The sequence below is a fragment of the Lissotriton vulgaris genome, chromosome 1_1 (genome assembly GCF_964263255.1).
Source record: "Lissotriton vulgaris chromosome 1_1, aLisVul1.2, whole genome shotgun sequence".
Taxonomy (NCBI): Eukaryota; Metazoa; Chordata; class Amphibia; order Caudata; family Salamandridae; genus Lissotriton; species Lissotriton vulgaris.
The window spans coordinates 1,573,823,630-1,573,843,190 of NC_141685.1; the positions used below are offsets into that span (position 1 = coordinate 1,573,823,630).

At 47.6% G+C, this 19,561-nt stretch overlaps 1 protein-coding gene across 1 annotated transcript in view; it reads left to right on the plus strand.

Annotated features, from left to right (window-relative positions):
• The window catches only part of TRHDE (thyrotropin releasing hormone degrading enzyme), a 1,998,244-nt gene that overhangs the window by 1,644,110 nt on the left and 334,573 nt on the right, over nucleotides 1-19,561 (plus strand). The window contains exon 14 of the mRNA XM_086918108.1: nucleotides 7,849-7,946. Coding sequence (XP_086774234.1) covers nucleotides 7,849-7,946 — 98 coding nt within the window. The remainder of the gene's footprint in view (nucleotides 1-7,848; nucleotides 7,947-19,561) is intronic.

Genomic DNA, 19,561 nt, shown 5'->3' on the forward strand with positions numbered 1-19,561 from the left:
TGTACCTCTGGATCACTTGAATGAACTGTTTTTATTATTACAAAAACTAATGTATGGTGTTCATGAAATATTCTGTTACATTTTCAAAGGTTTCCATATTGTTGTGGTACTAGTTTGACTGTATGACCTCCTGCAGACTTGACTGCCATATGAAGATTGTTGTGTAGAGTGACTGAATGGTCTGTTGGTAATACAATACATTTCCAAGTGGGAATTTTGGTATCACTGATCCAGCAGAACAGACGCATCACCTCTGCTGTGGAGCATAACCCCCCGATCAGAACCGGCACACCTCCACTGTGACATAAATTGGACCCATCACCAAGACCCACATTGCTGCAGCCTGTATTACTTTCAGAAACGCTCCCGCGTGATGCATCTTCGGTGTAGGCCCTCGCATCCCTCATCGACAGCAGCCTTGAGAAAACGCAGGGCTCTTTGAAACTGAGACAATGCTTCATCTTCATGCTTCATCCCTGGTGCTGAACTTCTTATTGTAAGCCCCGTCAACAGGATCTTCAATGCCAAAGCAACAGGCCCTTACACCGCAGCCTCACTGTATCTCGGAAACGATGCATCGCCTCGGCTGAGCAGCGCATCTTTGGCACAGATCAACTAAATGCTCAGCAAAACAGGATTTTAGGTACTATTGTTCAATGGGCCTAACTGAGTCCGTTTAGCCGGCCTTTGCTCCATCGCATTCGGCCTGAGCTTGTGACTTTTTCCCGGTGTGCTGCGACCAGATATCCACAGATGCCTATTCACGCCTTTTGGCACTATTTTTGCTAAAAAACGTCAAATCTAATATCTCTGATTCTGCTAATTGGATTTTTGTTGCTTTGGTCTTGTTTTATATATTAAAAATTCCTCTGTTTTGTAACTCTGTTGTGGCTGACTGCTCTATGCCAACCTACCAGAGGGTTGGGCATGGGTTAAACGAGGATTTTCTTGTGACTTCACCTTCAGAGGAATTGTGGTTGCTGCTTGAGAAAGGTTACACCCCTTCAATCAGTAACCCAATTACATACAGAACTGATTTTCATTCTATTTTCCCCTTACCAAGTGGTGGGCAACCTTGTAGTTATCCTCAGTTCAAACTTTAGAGTATCTCCATTAATTGTCCATTAACTCAAAAATGACACTTTTTTCCCTTGCACATTCCTTTAAAATTGGTTCCACATGATCACCACATCGTAACACTTCAGCATATAGGTTTATTGTCATCATCCATGAACGCTGCTATTTTGAACTCCCTAGTATGTAAAGCACTCCAGGCACGATACGCTCCCCAATGCTTTATCATGTAAAGCTACTATTGCCACTTTCATTACTCCATCGTGCTGAGTACTATTGCCAGGTCGGTTTTTCCAAGCTCCATTATGCAATCTCTGTAGTGCAACAACTGCCAGCTAATTATCCTATCAAAGTGCAAAAATGGCAACACACATAAAGAGCTGCAGTATACCACAGTGTGTACTGCAGGGCATTCACAAGGACTAAGAACTGTAGCACCAGCCTCCCTTTAACCACCCGCCACAGAGCATGTCAGTGTGAAGTGAAAGATTGCAGCTATACAATCTTTAAATCCTTTCCCCTAGATAATTATGAAGCCGTACCTCTAATATTTTAAGGACTTAATTATAAGGACCATGTCCAAGAAGGTATGCATATATGTACATATTTCTATATACAGTATGTATAGTTAGGTCAGCTCTTCCAAGGGAAAAGCTTTTTTTGTGTTGCTAACAACTTTGGCCCCATTTGACAAATCTCCTTGAAACTTTCCAAAACGAGGTGCCGCTTTTAAAATACTTTGTGCATTGAAAGTTTCAGGGTGATCCGTCAAGTAGGGGCAAAATAAAAAGGGGGTCCCAAAGGCAAAAGACACATGCATTTTTCATAGACTTATTTAAACTGTTCAACGGAATTACATCAGATTTGGCAGGAAGCTAGATCTTCATATGCACATTGTGCTTTTTGTGATTTGGTGTACTTCCAATCAATAGTTTTTGAGAAATTGAGGTTAAAAACAATATAGGTATCTGGATGGTTTTGTCTGTGAGAGGCTCAGAGACTCTCGCAGAAGCACCAATTTTAAAATGGAGAGTATGATTGGCCCAGTGAGCTTTATTTTCCTTCAGCCAATTCTCTCCTGTGGGAGTCAGACTCCTGAGGGAGCGACTGCTCTAATTGGCTGCCAGAAAAATGTTGGTGGCAGCCATTCCAGGACTCGGGGACTTAGTACTCTGGCCTGAACATGTAGAAAAACGATATAAGGGACAGGGTGGGATACCCTGCCCCCCTATTTCCCATGAGAGGACCCAGAGGGACCTCTCCCTGGGTCTAAAATTAAAATAAAAAATCAGCAGTTTCCGCCATGATTGTGTAATTAAGGAGAGGGGCATGCAGCCCCTACCCGAGCCATATTTGGCCCCAGGAGCTTCATACATTAATCTGGGGAGATGACATCGGCCCCGGGGACAGTATCCCCTGGGTCCAAATCATAAAATATTGAGAGGGAGACATGAAGCTTCCCCTACTGAGCCATTATAGGCCCTGGAGAAACCACATACAGGGCTGCATTTAGTAAGTGGAGGTGTCATGCGGTCCCCCTCCCGAGCCATCACAGGCTCCAGGGAGCCCACCGGCAGGGCTAAAAAATTTTTTTAAAAGGAGGGCTGCGCACCCACAAAAAAAAACTAGAAATTCACTGAAAAAAAACAAATGTTAAAGTAACGTTATACAATTTTTTTCAAATCCAGCCACATGGTAGTAAACACGTATCTGCAGGAGCTTCAAAGATGCTCCTGCGGTTGGTAGTTAACTTGTGGTATTTCCCTATCCTTACTGATGTGGGGAGGGAAACAGAACAAGATATCGCTCATTTGAGGAGGGAGCAGAATAAATAGCTGCTCTCTGCAAGGGGGATGTGCAAAGCCTGCTGGCTCCTACAGCATGCAGGGAGCTGGCTGGGGCTGCGGGGGCAATGGGACTTCCCTGCAGCCACCAAAGTTAAGCATGGTGGGTGCCCTGTGTGGGCACCGGGGCACCCACGTATTTTATGGTGAGGCCCCAGAGGATGGGGTCACTGTCGCCATTATAGGCTAATTTCACCAGAGATTCCATTCTTTTAATCTTGTTTATGGCATTTGATGTTACAAAATTGTGCTGGTAAGGCACATTACATGGCTAGTTGACTCCAGCTTCTTCGCTTCAGAGTTATTTTCATTGTTTCTGACATCTATATGCCATACTTTAATTGCCAGAGGACTGATTGGCCATACAGATTTTTCCCTATTGTCCATACTTTTTTCATTAAAGCTATAATATTTGTTTTTTATTATATTGTATTGCAATCTTGCATCCATTGGTTGCCTTTATCTCTCATGCATGCCATATAGTATCCTTCTCTAGTGGTTGGCGGTGTTGTTATTCTCCTTAGCTCAGACTTGAGGGTCCACGGAATCGCCACATCTTAACACTACATATGTAGATTTATCGTCATCATCATTGGACTTGATTTTTACTTTATTGGTTAACAGAGATAGATGAGTACAGCTCCATAGTTAGTATACCACCTTCATGCGCTCCCTAGTGCCCACCATCATAATGGAGTTTTTTTTAACTACATGTCTTTATTCTTAAAATCAAGTTACCAAGTAGGGGAAAATATGTTAAATACTCTTGCAAATTAATGCATTATTGACTTCACCGTGCAAGAGTTTAACTTGGTAGACTGAATGCCAACAACACTGCTTGTTCTTATGGAGCGCTAATGCAAATTCAAATATGAATATTAGTATCAAACACGATTTCTTGCTTACAGATTAACCCATGAAGGGAAATTCAGTGTTACTATGTACGGGTTAAAGGCCTAATGTACGAAATTATTGGTCACAAAAACAGTACGACATTTCGTAATGACTTTTCAATACGTTCTCTAATGTTGTGATGCAACCTATGTACTAATTAGTCACTTTGTAAATTCTACAGCTGCAAGAGGCGCAAAACAACCTAATAAATATTTATTAAGCAAGTTACTGTTTATGAGCTCCTGTCAAGATTACAGACACATGGATGGTGGCCTGCAAGTATCAGTGGAACACAATCCTTGTGTTTACCTTCGCAAACAGAAAGCAGACATTGCTCCTTCATGGAACCAGTGCAACCTTTAAAAACATTTAGTTTAGAAGGCAGGTCCAGTCAGACACCAAGATGGCTGCACTCAAATAGAGCCCCCTTTCAAGTTTTCCTTGAATTTAGCTAAGAGGGGAACAGATATGGAGAACACAGAGGCTGAAGTTCTGGGCTCAGAGACCGGAATTAATCCAGTGAATCAACATTCTTCAGCTAGCCTGTCAGCACTGAAGCTCTGTGGTGCATGTAGAAAGGATACAGCGGTGGCAACCTGATCCACTGAAATGAGGTGATGGTAGGAGGAAAACAGAGTTGCTGAACATCAAAAAAGAGTTGGTGATCAAGAGCTCTCAGACATGGTGGGCAACCCTGTGCAACCGAAAGTGGAACGTGGAGGGAAGGAATTCCTTTTTTCCCAGGTGGACTCATCAACAGCATATTTCCTTCGCCAGGAAAGTGGACCAGTATGACATTTTGAGTGACTGTCCAAAAGTGGTCTACAAACAAACAATAGAGTGTGACAGGGGCTGTGGGCTTGGGAAACATCTGTCTGCAGTTGGGTGTTAAAGCACTTTTAGCTTGATAGTTTAGTAATATTTGTTGATTATTGTTCATCTATCCTTATCTCCCCAATCACTCTGGTCACCCTCTGAGTAATTGTCTTTTTTTCTATGCTGGGGTAAGTTATACCTTGAATTTACTGCAGTTAAGTCCAGATAGTGATAATAAATGCCCACTAGGCTTGCTTGGTTGGGAAGAAATGTGAGAAGTGCTTGCTTAAAGGGCTGTATGTATTTTTTATTCACAATCATCTTTTACAGTGAAGCTGGTAAGAAATAGATGGGGACACAGGTAGGAGCAAGCAGTAGCTTCTGCACCACTGCCTGCTCCCCCCAAGATTGCCGAATGCAGACAGCTTCCCCTTAGTGAATCCCTTACCTCCATTTTTGAGGAGGCTGCATCTTTTCAATGGCTTGTGCGCGCATTACGGGCACAGACCATTGTTACATACCTTTCTGAATCCAATTTAGGTGGGGGCTCCCCTTTCATGCCCCTTCCTAATTGCGATTCAAGGTGGGTCTAAAACCTCATTGTGCGAATCGTAAGTGCTTTTGTGAGTCACAAATTGTGTATGGTGCACAGCAAATAGCCATTTTGTGTCAGCAACCCCTATGACTATGCCTTTGGGCTCGTCAGTTACAAGCCAGCTGTCATAATAATTGCAGGAACCTAACTTGTAAATTGCTTTAGGCACAAATATGTTAGATGAGAAACATACCACTATTTTTATTATGATTTCCTCTACATTCCAGGGAAAACGAGGATGTTAACCAGAAGTGGCCAAGATAGGACAGGGAAAAGTGTTTTTCAGAATTTCAATAGAAAATACAACTCAATACATTTTAATGTGAATATAAATGAGTTACATCTTCAGTGTTTGTCCTGAAAATCGGGCATGAATCAGATTTCGTGGATCTGTCTCCTTGGACCTATGTCACCCTGTGACATAGACATTAGTCTGATTTGCGTCGTGGTCGTTGTTTAGTCTGGAGTACTGAGACAACAAAATGATTTTACCAGTGCCCATGTGCATGTACAGAAAAAAAGTGCACAGGAGTCAAACAGACAATCTCATGCAGTTTCTTGTCAGTTTCCTGAGCGGTATGTTTTCAACAAAACTAAAAATATGAACATGTTGGCCAAGGGTCGTGCACTGTAGTTTGCAGCCAGCACGCTCGTGATATCATGCCTTACAAGCTCGTTTCTCAAGATATCTATTGGTCTGTGTGATATCACGCATGCATTATTCATACACATCAAGTAAGGCACCACAACCCGAACCTATTATATTTCAAGAAAAATAAATCTAAAGCATAGCTGACACATTGCCTCTCGCCGGCAATGCTGTTCATTAAATATTTACACCTAATTGTGCTGCAAATAACTCCTCGACTAAAGGTTGTGGCCTGGAATTTGTACTAACCAAGTGTTTTCTCTACAGGTAATGTTACACGGTTTCACAATAAAATATTCATAGCGTAGGATTAGCTGCACCTGCAATTTTATGAATGATTTTTGCCATTATGTTGTGATCTAATGCTTCAAAATAGATACATTCAATACTGATTGAGACTGACGGGCCGCACCATCTCTTTTTTGAGGGAGAAGGCACCCATTCGTTTTTGTTACAGGTAATCAACCAAAGAAAGTGTTTTAGGATTGCATTTTTTGAGCTTTTCCTTTGAAACTGCACATATACTTCTTAGAGATAAGTCTTTCTGTTAAAGCTCACAACTGATCTCATACCGCGTGGGCCTACCAAGATTTCATAAAACACTTATTAAATACAGTCTTCTAAGGCAGGTAAAGTAGTCCCTTAAAGTTGCCCGTATTTTTTCAGCACAATCAAACTATTAATTTCAAGGTCTACATTTTCAAATGATTGGCTAATAGGGTAATGAGTCTGAAGAAAATCTCTTAAAATTATTCCAAAACTTGAGGGTCTGGTATGATGTATTCATGAACATTATTTCTTTAAAGCAGGAAATCATGTGTGTTTAATGATTGTTTGCCACTCCCTCAGAGCTGCTTTCAGGCTTGGAGAACCTATCCTGAAGATTGCCACCCCATTCCCTCCTATAATCGGCTGTATACGTCCAATCTACTGACCCTTTTCACTCTGCCTTGTAAGGTCAGCCCGCCCTGAAGAAAATAGCATGTATTAAAAAACAATTGTTTGTCAGTGCTCTATGGTAAAACATAATTTTTTTAAAGTCTTTTAAAGGTGAAGTAATTAAGGGTGGGTGTGAGGTTCACCTTTTTATGGAAAACTCAATTTTTAGGTCTTGTTGTTGAAAGATATTGTTAACTTACAGTGGGTTTAGAGCTCACCCATTGCTTCCCTTGGCTGCATTGTCACTCTTACTTGCTTACTTCCTATTCGCAGCTTCTGTAGGCTTTCCTTCTTTTTCTTCTATTAGTCCCTGCCTTGGAACATGCATGCTTTACTTGTGTTCTTCCACTGGCCTTCTTTAAATTGCGTGTGTCTGTCTCCCTCATATACTAACCCTCCCTGTGTTCTTCTTTCTCACCTTCCCTCAGTTGCTGTTCTTGTTTCCTCCCCACCCACCCTTCTTTGGCTGTGTGTTTCCCCAGCCCTTCCCACCTGCTCTTCATTGTCTGTTTCCCCAGCCCCTACCAACTTCCGTCCATTGTCTGTATGTTTCCCAATCCCCTCTCGTTGTAACCTCCGGCTTGTGCTATGTTGCCAGCTTGATGCCCCATGTCCTCCTGCCTGCCTTCCTGTTTAAAGCTTGCTGTCCCTGTCCCTTCGGTCAGCCTTCTATTCTATGTGTACTATCCCAGCACTTCCTGTCTGGCCTCTGTTGTCAGCTTGCTTCCCCCAACCCACCTGCTGTGGTCATCTTGCTGTTCCCCATGCCACCCATTTTTTGTAAATGGAAAAAGAGCATTAGCTTTGACCATGACATGCCGTTTTTCAACAATTGTTTTCTGCCACGCTGCTGTACAGCAAGGCTAAAAATCCATGCCAATGCCAGTAGCTCTCATAGGCGAGACTTATTGGGCTTGCAAATGTTTTTTTTGCTATGGCACAATGCCATTTAATTGAGTTGCCATCTGAATTGAAACTTTCCAAGAAATCACTGTGACATCCACATTTACAATTGTATTTCTTTCTTTTTCCCTCAGGAATACATTTTCAAGCAAGTTGCTACCATGTATTTCAGACTTGGATGGCCATCAAATCATATTAACGGATCCATCGTTCAGGCATCTTACCAGACTGAGTATGAATATTATGGTATTTGAAAGTCTGCATAAACAGTCAAAGTTTTAATTATGAACTCGTTGACAAGATTGATGAACGTGACAGAGCATATCACTTATTGGGAGAAAATCCTCTAAACACTTCTTAGTGCTTTTCTGCAAAAGTATCACAAACGGGTTTGCACCAGGCGAAGAGTGTACAGCCAGAATTTACACATTCTTCATGTAAAATAGCACAGCATCTAAATTTGCTGCAATAGGTTGCTCAAGTGGAAAAGTCCTTTACATAACAATGGGGGAACCCAGTAAACCATAGAGCCTGGGTATAAGCAGTTACAAAACAAAATGGTCCCAACGGGAATTATTCTTATAAGACAAAGGATTGAACATAAAATACCAAAGAAGTGACACACACGCACGCTAAAATGAAGGAACTCACTGATTATATTAATATAGATTAGTTATCACAATGAATACATAAATTCAATAGTAAACAAATTTCAGTACAGATTTTTTATTTTTTTTTAAAACAATTTTTATTGCAGCATCAAAGTTATACAGCTTACTCATATCACTGCCCGTCTCCGCACTTTGCCCACCCCCAATAGGTATTCCAGCATCGCACAGCCATTCAGCCCACATCCCGGAGGCAGGGCGGCAAAAGTCTATGACCTGGGATGGCGCTAGGTGATAAAGTAACAATGTGAACAATAATTCGACGTCAATCAAGGTAGGCCTGTCGAATGTCGCTGCTTTTTTAATACCTGCCCCCCCCCCCAGCCCCAAACCAAAAACACACCCCTACTAGGAAGCATCGAGGAATAAGGATTCGGGTCAGCGCCTCCCCTCCACCCAATGAAACTGGACCGATTCGGCCCACCTACTTGCCGCAACCCGTGTCCTATGTGCACTGTGATCATCCTCAAGCCTCCCTCGGGGCCCCCCCAAACCTACCATCCCCCACCCATTCCCTGAAGTATCGCTGGTGTGTGCCGACTGCTGGAATGTAATCTGTTGTGCAGGAGCCAAGGGAACAACAGTCAGGCAACCGTGCGCCATCCAGGAATGCACCATTTGCTTCACTCCTCCTCGTCCTCCTCCTGCGGCATGTATTCCACCAACGCTTGCACCAGACACTCCCACGCCTGTGCTACCTCCAAACCCCTCTCATCCGCGGCGCGCGTTGCTTGCCTAAGCCGGATCATACTTTCACTCTTGGCCCATTTACTCAATTCCATCGCCCATCGTCTACTAGATGGGCCCTCCGTCGACTTCCAGCGCCACGTGAGCTCTCTCTGAGCCAGAATTAACCCCAGATCGATAAATTTGCTGGTAACCTTCGTCTTCTTCGTGTGGGGAAACCATAGCAGCAGGCAGGTGGCCTTGTCAAAGGTCACCTGCCTCTCTGTCACTTCGTTCAGGAGCTCACCCACGTCAGTCCAGTAGGATCCCAGTCTTGGGCAGTCCCAAAACATATGGTCCAATTCCGCCCCCGGAAGAAAACACCTGGGGCAAGCCGCCCCCGCGACTCGGAAATGCCTCTGTATCCTACCCGGGGTTAGATAGGCCCTATGGACCACAAAGAAATGCACTTGCTGGAAGCGTGTATTCCTGCAACCCTTCCCCGCCCTCTGCAAGAGTTGACCCCACGTCTCATCTGGAATGGGTTTACCTATACTCTCCTCCCACTTCTGCTTCAATCCAATAAGGGGTGTCTGTCCTTCGCGAAGCATTCGCGACTGGAGACACGTAATTGCTTTAATCGTCCCCGCAGCCATCACGACATACTGGCACGCCAACGTGGGCGCTGGTTCTTTCTGCCCTTCACCCCAGTGCCTCCTAATCGCTGCCGTGACAGCCATGTGCAAGAGGAAGTTCCCAGCTGGGATCCCAAACTGATCCTGCACTGCTTGGAAGGGCAGCAGTTCTCCCTCGGCGTACAATTCGCCCATCACCTGCAGTCCCAACTCCTCCCAATCCAAAAGGGGGGCCCAATCCCCTCCGTGTGGCAACGCCGTCAACATGCCCAGAGATACCTCTGGGGCATAAGGGTGTTCCACTCCCGCACGTTTCCGGCTTCTATTCCAGCACAGTCGCAACGTTTTTTCCTCGAGTGTCAGGTTCCGCACATCAAGCTGCTGGTTCATTACAATGTAAGATAGGACATGTCTCGGGACTCCCTTCCCTCTGTGCTGGTCAGGTCCCCGAAATTCCTTCGCTACGTGTTGCGTGAGGATCTGCAGCTGCGCCGCCAAATAATATAGTTCGAAATCCGGGACCGCCATCCCTCCCTCGAGTTTCGGCCTACGTAACGTGTCCAGTGCCACCCGCCTCCTCCCGGTCCCCCATATGAACCCAGTGGTGAGGGTCCGCAGGTCCCTAAAGAACCTAGGTGGGACCCATATAGGCACGGTCCTAAAGTAATACAGTAGGCGTGGCAATGCCACCATTTTGAGCAGCGCCACTCTCCCTACCACCGATAGTGGGTGCGTGGCCCAAAACGCCGTCGAGCCCCGCAGGGCTCTCATACACTGACCTAAGTTCCCTTCCAGCAATCCCTCGGACGTATGATAGATCCTGACTCCCAGATAGGTGAAACAGGAGTCCTCCCAAATCACATCTGCCGGTAACGACGGTTGTGGTGTCCCCGCTCTCAACGGGAAAAGGCAAGTCTTACGCCAATTCACTTTGAGACCCGGCAGGGCTCCAAACCCCGTAAGCGCATTCACTGCCTCCCTCAACGCCCCTGTCGGGTCCTCCAAGAACAGCAGTAGATCATCTGCATAAAGCGAAATATAGTGTCGCTCGCCTCGGCAGACGATCCCCCCGTGTACCAACCCCGACCTAGCTCGAATTGCCAGGGGTTCTATAGCTAAGGCGAACAGTAGGGGCGACAATGAGTACCCCTGTCGCGTGCCTCTTTGGACCGGGTATGCGGAGGAGATCACCGAGCCCAGTCTCACCCTGGCAGTAGCCGAGGAATACAATACTCTCGTCCAGGGCCTGAACCCAGACCCGAGGCCAAACCTCCTCAACACCTCATCCAAATAGCCCCACTCCAAACTATCAAATGCTTTTTCTATGTCGACGGATAGTACTGCAGGCCAATCGCCCGGGTCCAGCTCACTACCTAAGACTCGCACAAGGCGGCGGATATTAGCCGAGGTATTCCGAGTGGGGATAAAGCCAGCCTGATCTTCGTGTACCAATGACGTCATGTGCGGCAGCAATCTGGTGGCCAGGATGCGGCTCAAGATTTTATAATCCACCGTTAACATAGACAGCGGCCTATAGGAAGTCACATCCGTACTATCTTTTCCCGGTTTCAGCAGGGGCACAACCAGAGCTTCCCTCATCGAGCCGGGCAGCCGGCCCTGTTTCAACGCCTCAATTTAGACTTCTAACAATTGGGGCGCCAATATGTCTACGAATGTAGCATAAAATTCGACTGGAAGGCCATCCACCCCGGCGTTTTCTTCCGTGCCATGTGCTTGATAGCCCCCCTAACCTCTGCCAGTGTGATCACAGCGCCCAGGGTCTTAGCCTCCTCATCGTCAAGCTGTGGGAGAGTGACCTCCGCCAGGTAATCGGATAGGACACCACCCTCCGTCTCTGAGCGACTCTGGTATAGGGTCTCATAATACCCAGTAAACCGTGAGAGGATCGCCCCCTGTGAATAAACGGTATCCCCTGATTCCAACTTCAAACTCATTATTGCACCCCCCCGCGGCTCCGGGTTCGCCAGTCGCGCCAACAGCGTGCCCACTTTGTCGCCCTCTGCATGGACCCTCACTATGTATTGCCTGTAGTCATAGCATCTCAGCCTCTCGGTCACCGATGCCACTAATTCCTTAGCCTCCAAGAGCTGTGTCTGCAGTGCCCCCCGTTCCGGCCTCTGCTTCTCCACCTCCCTTAACGCATCCTCCGCCTTCCTGACCTCCTCCAATACCACCTTCCTTTCTCCAGTGTGTTTCCCAATACATAGGCCTCTCATAACCACCTTGAATGCATCCCATTCTAGCCCCCTAGTGGAGGCCGTTCCCTTATTAATCGCAAAGAATGACTCCGCCCCCTCGCGGATCTCTGACTGGAAGACCTGATCTTCTAACGTGTCCGGGTTCAGTCGCCAATTAGGAATCGCTGTCCTCACCCGCTGCCACTAGAGGGAAAGCAACTGGGGATTGTGGTCTGAGATGGTCCTAGCCAGGTACTCAGTGTGTCTTGCCAAAGAGGCAGTGGTGGGGTCGCAGAGGATCGTGTCAATCCTGACATGCAGCTCATGGAGTGCAGAAAAAAAGGAGTAGTCCCTGTCCCCATGATGTTGCCCTCGCCACACATCAATCAGCCCCCACTCAGCTTGCCAGTCGCTCCTCTGTTTCGCCACTCTGCGCACCGGGGATGCAATCAGTTGGGGGTGGGATCTATCCAAGGTGACATCAGTAATGGAATTAAAATCGCCTCCCAGTATGACCTGCCCCGCCAGATACTGAGCCAGGAGGCCAGAGATTGAGTCGAAGAAGCGGGGCTGGTCGGAGTTCGGGGCGTAAATACAACAGAGCGCCACTTCCCTACCATAGAGCCTCCCCGCCACCCCTACATATCTACCTTCCGGATCAATCGTCTGACTCGTCATCTGAAAGGGAATCCCCGCCCGCACCCAAATCAATACCCCCCTCGCAAACGCAGAATATGCTGTACCAAACACTTGCCCTCTCCACCGCTTCTGAAGCGCCGCACATTCCAGCTTAGTAAGATGATTCTCTTGAAGCATCGCAATCTGAACCCCTCGGCGCACCAGATATGCATGCACTTTGTGGCGTCGGGACATGGTGTGGAGTCCCCGCACATTCCACGTGACGCACTTCAGCTCAGGCATCGTCCCCACTGCTACCTTTCAATCGCAGCAGCCTTACCGCAGCCCGCCAGCCCACACCAGCATCAAAAGTGCCCTCCCCCCAAACATTCCCCAGAACCCCCAAAACCCACTCCCCCAGAACAGGAACCAGCAACTGCGCCACAGCCCCCATCCAAACCTCACGCACCAAACAAACAGATCCACCCTGCAGTAGCCACTGCAGGCTGCCTTAGGGGCAGTAGGAGCGTGGTCATGCCCAGACAAGCGGAAGCCCTCGCCCCAGCTCCCCGCCCCATGACCCCCCCCGTGGCCTGGTACTGCTACCGTGCTCTAGAAGGATACCATGAAGTCCATCCTCTACCACAGGAGGCTGTGCCCCGCACTGCGCCCCGGAGGTCGTACAAGTCACAAATCGTCTGCCGAGCGGGGAGTCACCTCCGGCCCAACAGTACTATCCTCATCTGAAATCTCAGTCCCAGAATGTCTCTTGTCGTCCTCTGACGCTGAACCTTCTGCCAACTCCTCTCTTCGCGATCCCGTGATGGCCGCCGTCACCGCTGGGGCCCCCTGTTTGTCCGCCGCCAATTGCGCAAGCAGCAGGGCCTGCTGAGTCTTGTGTCGTTTTCGGAGACGCTGCGACTGGCGTACCCTCGCCGGCTTAGGTCGGTCATTCTCAGCTTTATGTCTGCGATCAGTACCCACTCTGTAGGTCTCTAACCAGGTCCAGGCCTCATCAGGTGTCATAAAAAACTGCGTCGTGCCATCCAGGATAATCCGTAGTTTAGCCAGGAACAGCAATGAATATTGAATCCCCTCAGTTCTGAGCTCCTTTTTGATCGCAAGGAAAGAAGCCCTAGCTCTTTGGATTTCCTGGGTATAATCCGGGAAGATGGTCACCGAGCTGTTCTCCACTTTGAAGGGACCCAGTGACCGCGCATTTTGAATCAACAGATCCCTATCTTTGTAGTGGAGGAGACGAGCCACCACCGGCCTGGGAGGGCGCCTCAATGATGGCGGCCTGGCCGGGACTCTATGCGCCCTTTCCAACGTGAAGAAGGGGGATAAACCCTCCGGGGCCACTTGCGTCCTAAACCAGTTCTCCAGGTATGCAATCATATCCGCCCCCTCAATTTTTTCTGGCAGGCCGACCACTCGCACATTATTGCGCCTGTTCCTACTTTCGGCATCCTCCGCCCTTTTCTCCAGCGCTGACAGCCGTTGCAGTGCACCCTCCAACTTCCGTTCCACAGTCACCACCGCCGGTTTCAGTTCCTGCACCGTCAATTCAGTGTCCTTCACCCGGTCCACCAGCTTCGAATGATCAGCCTTTAGGAGGCCCAGCCCCGTTGCAACCTGCGCTATGTCGTTATGGAGAGATTCTTTGGTCGCAGTGATGGCTTCCAGGATCTGGTCCAGACGTTTGCCCAGCCTCATTTCTGACTCTGAGCCCCCCATCGCCTCCTCACCCGTTGGGGCGGTAGTCTGTGGTACCTCGCCTCCTTCTGCTGTTCCTGGCTTCATCGCGCAGGCCGCACCACACACTGTCCCACGTAACAACGCCCTCCGGCGTGATTCTTCTACCCGATGCCCGCAGGGCTTCACCAATTCTCAGCAGTTCGTGCCAACAGCTGAGTAGTAGACCCTCCGCAGGCACCCCCTCTCCATTCAGTACGTTCCAGTCAGCCTCCGCGGCTCCACTATGGCCGTAGGCCCCCGAGAGTCAGGCAGACGCAGGGACTCCAGGCCATTAACAGGCGTCCGGCACTCACTTGGCTCCCAGTCCAACAGTCCGCTTCTTGCCCCCAAACACTGGCACTGTCCAGTTTTCAGGCCAATCCCCTGCCACCTCGGCTGTCGGCCGCAGCGCCAGAGAGAGGCCCCCCCCACTCCAGCCAGTCCGGGACCTTCACTTCGAGGCCCCCAGCAAGCCCCCTCCACAGCCAGCTGGCGGCTCCCTGCCTGGGATCCTCCCGTTGGGGCCGAACGCCCTACCGGCGCCGCCTCACCCTCCTGGGCATCCGCCTGTGTCCCAGACCGGGGGGCCGGCACCCCCCTGGCCTCGCGATCCTTCTCCGCGATCTGGTCTGAGTGCTCTCCCGGCTCTCCAGATATAGGCCCGCCCGCGTCTGGGTCCGCCCGGTGCTCTGCTCCGCACTCCAACAACCCCGAGGACTGCTCCGATGGGGGCCGTGCAGCAACCGTCCACTCCCAACTGGGCCCTGCTCCGTACCTCCTCAGGACCCCGATCTCCGCCCAGGGGTTACCACAGCTTCTTGTAGGTCTTCCCTGTAGCCGCCATCTTAAGGCTCAAGTCCGGTCTCGCCAGTCGCTGGCCGGCAGCGGTCGCCCTCCGCAGTGTCTCCCCGCGGGACGCAGGTGTCGGCGCCTGGCAGCCGCCGTCCCTCTCTGGCCTCGCCTCAGCTGACTGTTCCGCCGGTCCCCAGGATAAGTCCGCTCCCCACAGGGCTATCGGGGAGGGATCTCCGCCATCTTGGAAGCTCCGTCGCGGGCCGGCCGGCCCCAGCGCCAACAAAGAAAACTCCGGCACCGAAACTCCGCCAGCCAGGATGCCGGGTCCAAACTGTGCCGCTGGTGTTCCGACACAGGCAATCTATAAACCAGGAGGAAGAGGGTCTGCAGGGATGGTTTACCGACCCCAAAATGCTACTATCCCTAGAAACAGTTATAACAACATAAGGTAGCACGAGGTCAACACAAACTAAGTTGAAACCCTATATGGTGACTCAGAAGAATAAAGGAAATGAACTGATAGTGTGTGTAGAGTGAGAGACACATGGGACCACTAGTCTCATTGAGAGAAAATTCCCATCAGTCACCACTCGATTCCACCCTTCATCATCTGGGATCTTTCACTCTCAGAAACAGGATATAGGACCCACAGTGGACTGGTCAGATGTTGGAAGCCTAATCTCGCCTGTGGAGTCCAATATGAGGGGAACCCTAAAAATAAGGTGGTGACTGAAAGCAGTGCTTAAACAAGTGAGGTGCAGAGTGCAAAGGTGAAATGAAATGTATAAAAATTAGGTAGGGAAGTGAAAAGGAATTATTTATTAAAGAATCACTTCACTCCTAAAGTTAAAACTGAGTGCGTAGTGGTCTAAACAAATAACCACTGTTGGAAAAAGGAGGTCGACATGTTTATGCAGACTAACAGGATCCACATGGTGTCCAGCTGCTTCTTCAGGACCAAAACGCTACTGCTTTAAAGAGAAAATAATTTTTTATATTAGGAAATAAACAGATATCACCTGAGATCCAGTGATACTATCCTTCTCCTGACTGTGTAGTTCAATGCCAAGAATGGTTTAATTCACCGTGAGACACACATAAAGGGAAAAACAAAGTACAAAGTAAATTAGATATAGAGCGCTGTGTTGAAACAAATTCTTTCTAAGACAGTTCTCTTAAAAATAACAGGAGAAAATACCAAACATGTATGCGTCATGTCCTGCTATTGCATGGTCACAAACTCATGGCTGCTCACTTACCAAATCGGCAGGAGAGAGAAATCCCACCTCACCTGGCACACAGCGCAGGTAAAACAGGGCACCGCTCTGAAAGTAGCGAAAGAAATACGTAAGAAAATGAAACTAGGTAACTCGGGGTGTCGCAGTAGTCCAGCAACACTCATAGACCACAAAACAAATTAAAAGCAAGTACACCGGCATTAGTTGTTCAAACAGTGCTGTGTGCGAGTATGAGTATGATTACTTGTTTGCTACGCTCTTAGTTAATATGGTAATGGAGCGCCGATGCCCATAACGGGGTGCTGGAAATCGGAACAACATAATAGCGTCTCAGTTGTAGAGACGATGAAGGGAAAGTCAAAGAATCCCCCGAGAAAGTCTGACCAAAAATTAATCAGAGTCAGAGTCCAAGGGTCCACGCATAATATCATTCTATATTTGTGCGTGCAACAGGCATACCCTGGCTGGTGCAAGGATGGTCCATGTAGTAGACCGCTATTGCGGTTACCTAAACAGAAGTGGTAACAGACATAGTCAGGGCGCCTACCTGTCCGCCGGTACCCCGGGCGTCCCTCTGGGCTGTCGTGGGAGGTACCATCGCACATTGACTGACGTCATCCGGTTGTATCCCCCGGTTGTGGTAGAAGGCGGAAATATATTGGTTGATCAGGCGCCGCGTCGGTACCTCCCACGACAGCCCAGAGGGACGCCCGGGGTACCGACGGACAGGTAGGCGCCCTGACTATGTCTGTTACCACTTCTGTTTAGGTAACCTCAATAGCGGTCTACTACATAGACCATCCTTGCACCAGCCAGGGTATGCCTGTTGCACGCACAAATATAGAATGATATTATGCGTGGACCCTTTGACTCTGACTCTGATTAATTTTTGGTCAGACTTTCTCGGGGGATTCTTTGACTTTCCCTTCATCGTCTCTACAACTGAGACGCTATTATGTTGTTCCGATTTCCAGCACCCCGTTATGGGCATCGGCGCTCCATTACCATCTTAACTAAGAGCGTAGCAAACAAGTAATCATACTCATACTCGCACACGGCACTGTTTGAACAACTAATGCCGGTGTACTTGCTTTTAATTTGTTTTGTGGTCTATGAGTGTTGCTGGACTACTGCGACACCCCGAGTTACCTAGTTTCCTTTTCTTACGTATTTCTTTCGCTACTTTCAGAGCGGTGCCCTGTTTTACCTACGCTGTGTGCCAGGTGAGGTGGGATTTCTCTCTCCTGCCGATTTGGTAAGTGAGCAGCCATGAGTTTGTGACCATGCAATAGCAGGACATGACGCATACATGTTTGGTATTTTCTCCTGTTATTTTTAAGAGAACTGTGTTAGAAAGAATTTGTTTCAACACAGCGCTCTATATCTAATTTACTTTGTACTTTGTTTTTCCCTTTATGTGTGTCTCACGGTGAATTGAACCATTCTTGGCATTGAACTACACAGTCAGGAGAAGGATAGTATCACTGGATCTCAGGTGATATCTGTTTATTTCCTTATATAAAAAATTCTTTTCTCTTTAAAGCAGTAGCGTTTTGGTCCTGAAGAAGCAGCTGGACACCATGTGGATCCTGTTAGTCTGCAGAAACATGTCGACCTCCTTTTTCCAACAGTGGTTATTTGTTTAGACCACTACGCACTCAGTTTTAACTTTAGGAGTGAAGTGATTCTTTAATAAATAATTCCTTTTCACTTCCCTACCTAATTTTTATACATTTCATTTCACCTTTGCACTCTGCACCTCACTTGTTTAAGCACTGCTTTCAGTCACCACCTTATTTTTAGGGTTCCCCTCATATTGGACTCCACAGGCGAGATTAGGCTTCCAACATCTGACCAGTCCACTGTGGGTCCTATATCCTGTTTCTGAGAGTGAAAGATCCCAGATGATGAAGGGTGGAATCGAGTGGTGACTGATGGGAATTTTCTCTCAATGAGACTAGTGGTCCCATGTGTCTCTCACTCTACACACACTATCAGTTCATTTCCTTTATTCTTCTGAGTCACCATATAGGGTTTCAACTTAGTTTGTTCCGACACAGGCTCCACGGTCCCAGGCCACCGTAGACCCCGATTTTCAGGATAAATCGGGGGATCGAGCGCGGAGCTATCGGCTCTTGCCGCCTGCTCCATCGGCGCCCAAACCACGCCCCCAACAAACTTCAGTACTGATGACATGATATGTACAATTATCAATATAGTGCAGTTGCTCCAAAGTGAAAAAAGGTAAGTGTTGAGTAGAGTGTTCGTGGATAGATAAGACAAGGTACAAAATTGAGGTGACAATTTGTACAATATTTAAAATTAGATACATGTACAACCTCTCTGAAATTATTTTATACATGTAAGAAATCCACCAAGTACAGATGCAGTACATTTTTAAATATCTTTTAAACGTGGATCAGTATGTCAGTGCAGGTTGTTGTAATACGGAGTGATGACGTATCGACCCCAGGATAGTGGAAGGGTCAATTATCCTTCAGGATGGGGTCTTCATCAGGACAGGGGAGCAACATTATAATGCAGCTACAGTTCAATAATCATTAGGGCCTTCAACGTCGGCCGGACCGCCTCCTATATAGAGGAAAGACAGCGGTCCTGGTTGGATACTAATGGACGTCCTGCCCAGTGAGCGGCAGATTTTCAAATCCAACAAGGATGTTGGTTAGTCCGATCTCAAACAGTCTATTTGCCTCAAATCTCCGAATTAATCAGAATTCTTCCATTGGATATACCTCTTGTTCCGCTGTATGTTCCTCTAAAAGTATGTCGGAAAACTCAGCACAGAGTGTTACCTACTGCTGGAGACAACCCCAGCACTGGTGCTCAATTAAGTTTTCCTTGTTTAATGCACAGCCCTGCACCATGGTGCAGATATGAGTGTACAGTGTCTAGGATAGAATTTTTACAGGTAGCATACCTTTACAGCACAACTTCAGATGCATAGACAAACTTTGACATTTTCTACACATTGTATGTGTTGTGCACTGCAGCTTACATCGTTTGCGAAATTAACACATTTTCCCTTCTACGCATCTGCTTCAATTAGGCATATATTTTTTAATCCAAGCCCACTATAACTATCTTAACAGATAGTTTTTTTTACCTCAAAACATGTGGGTGTTAGCACTGCTCCGTCCTAGTAACACCTCATTGATGCAAAGCGACTCAAAGCAATGCAAAGTGCTGTTTGCATCGAGAAAAACACACATGTCTGTTATGTTCTTATACTCTTGTATTCAACTTTTTGTCTTTAACATGTCTGATGTGTCAT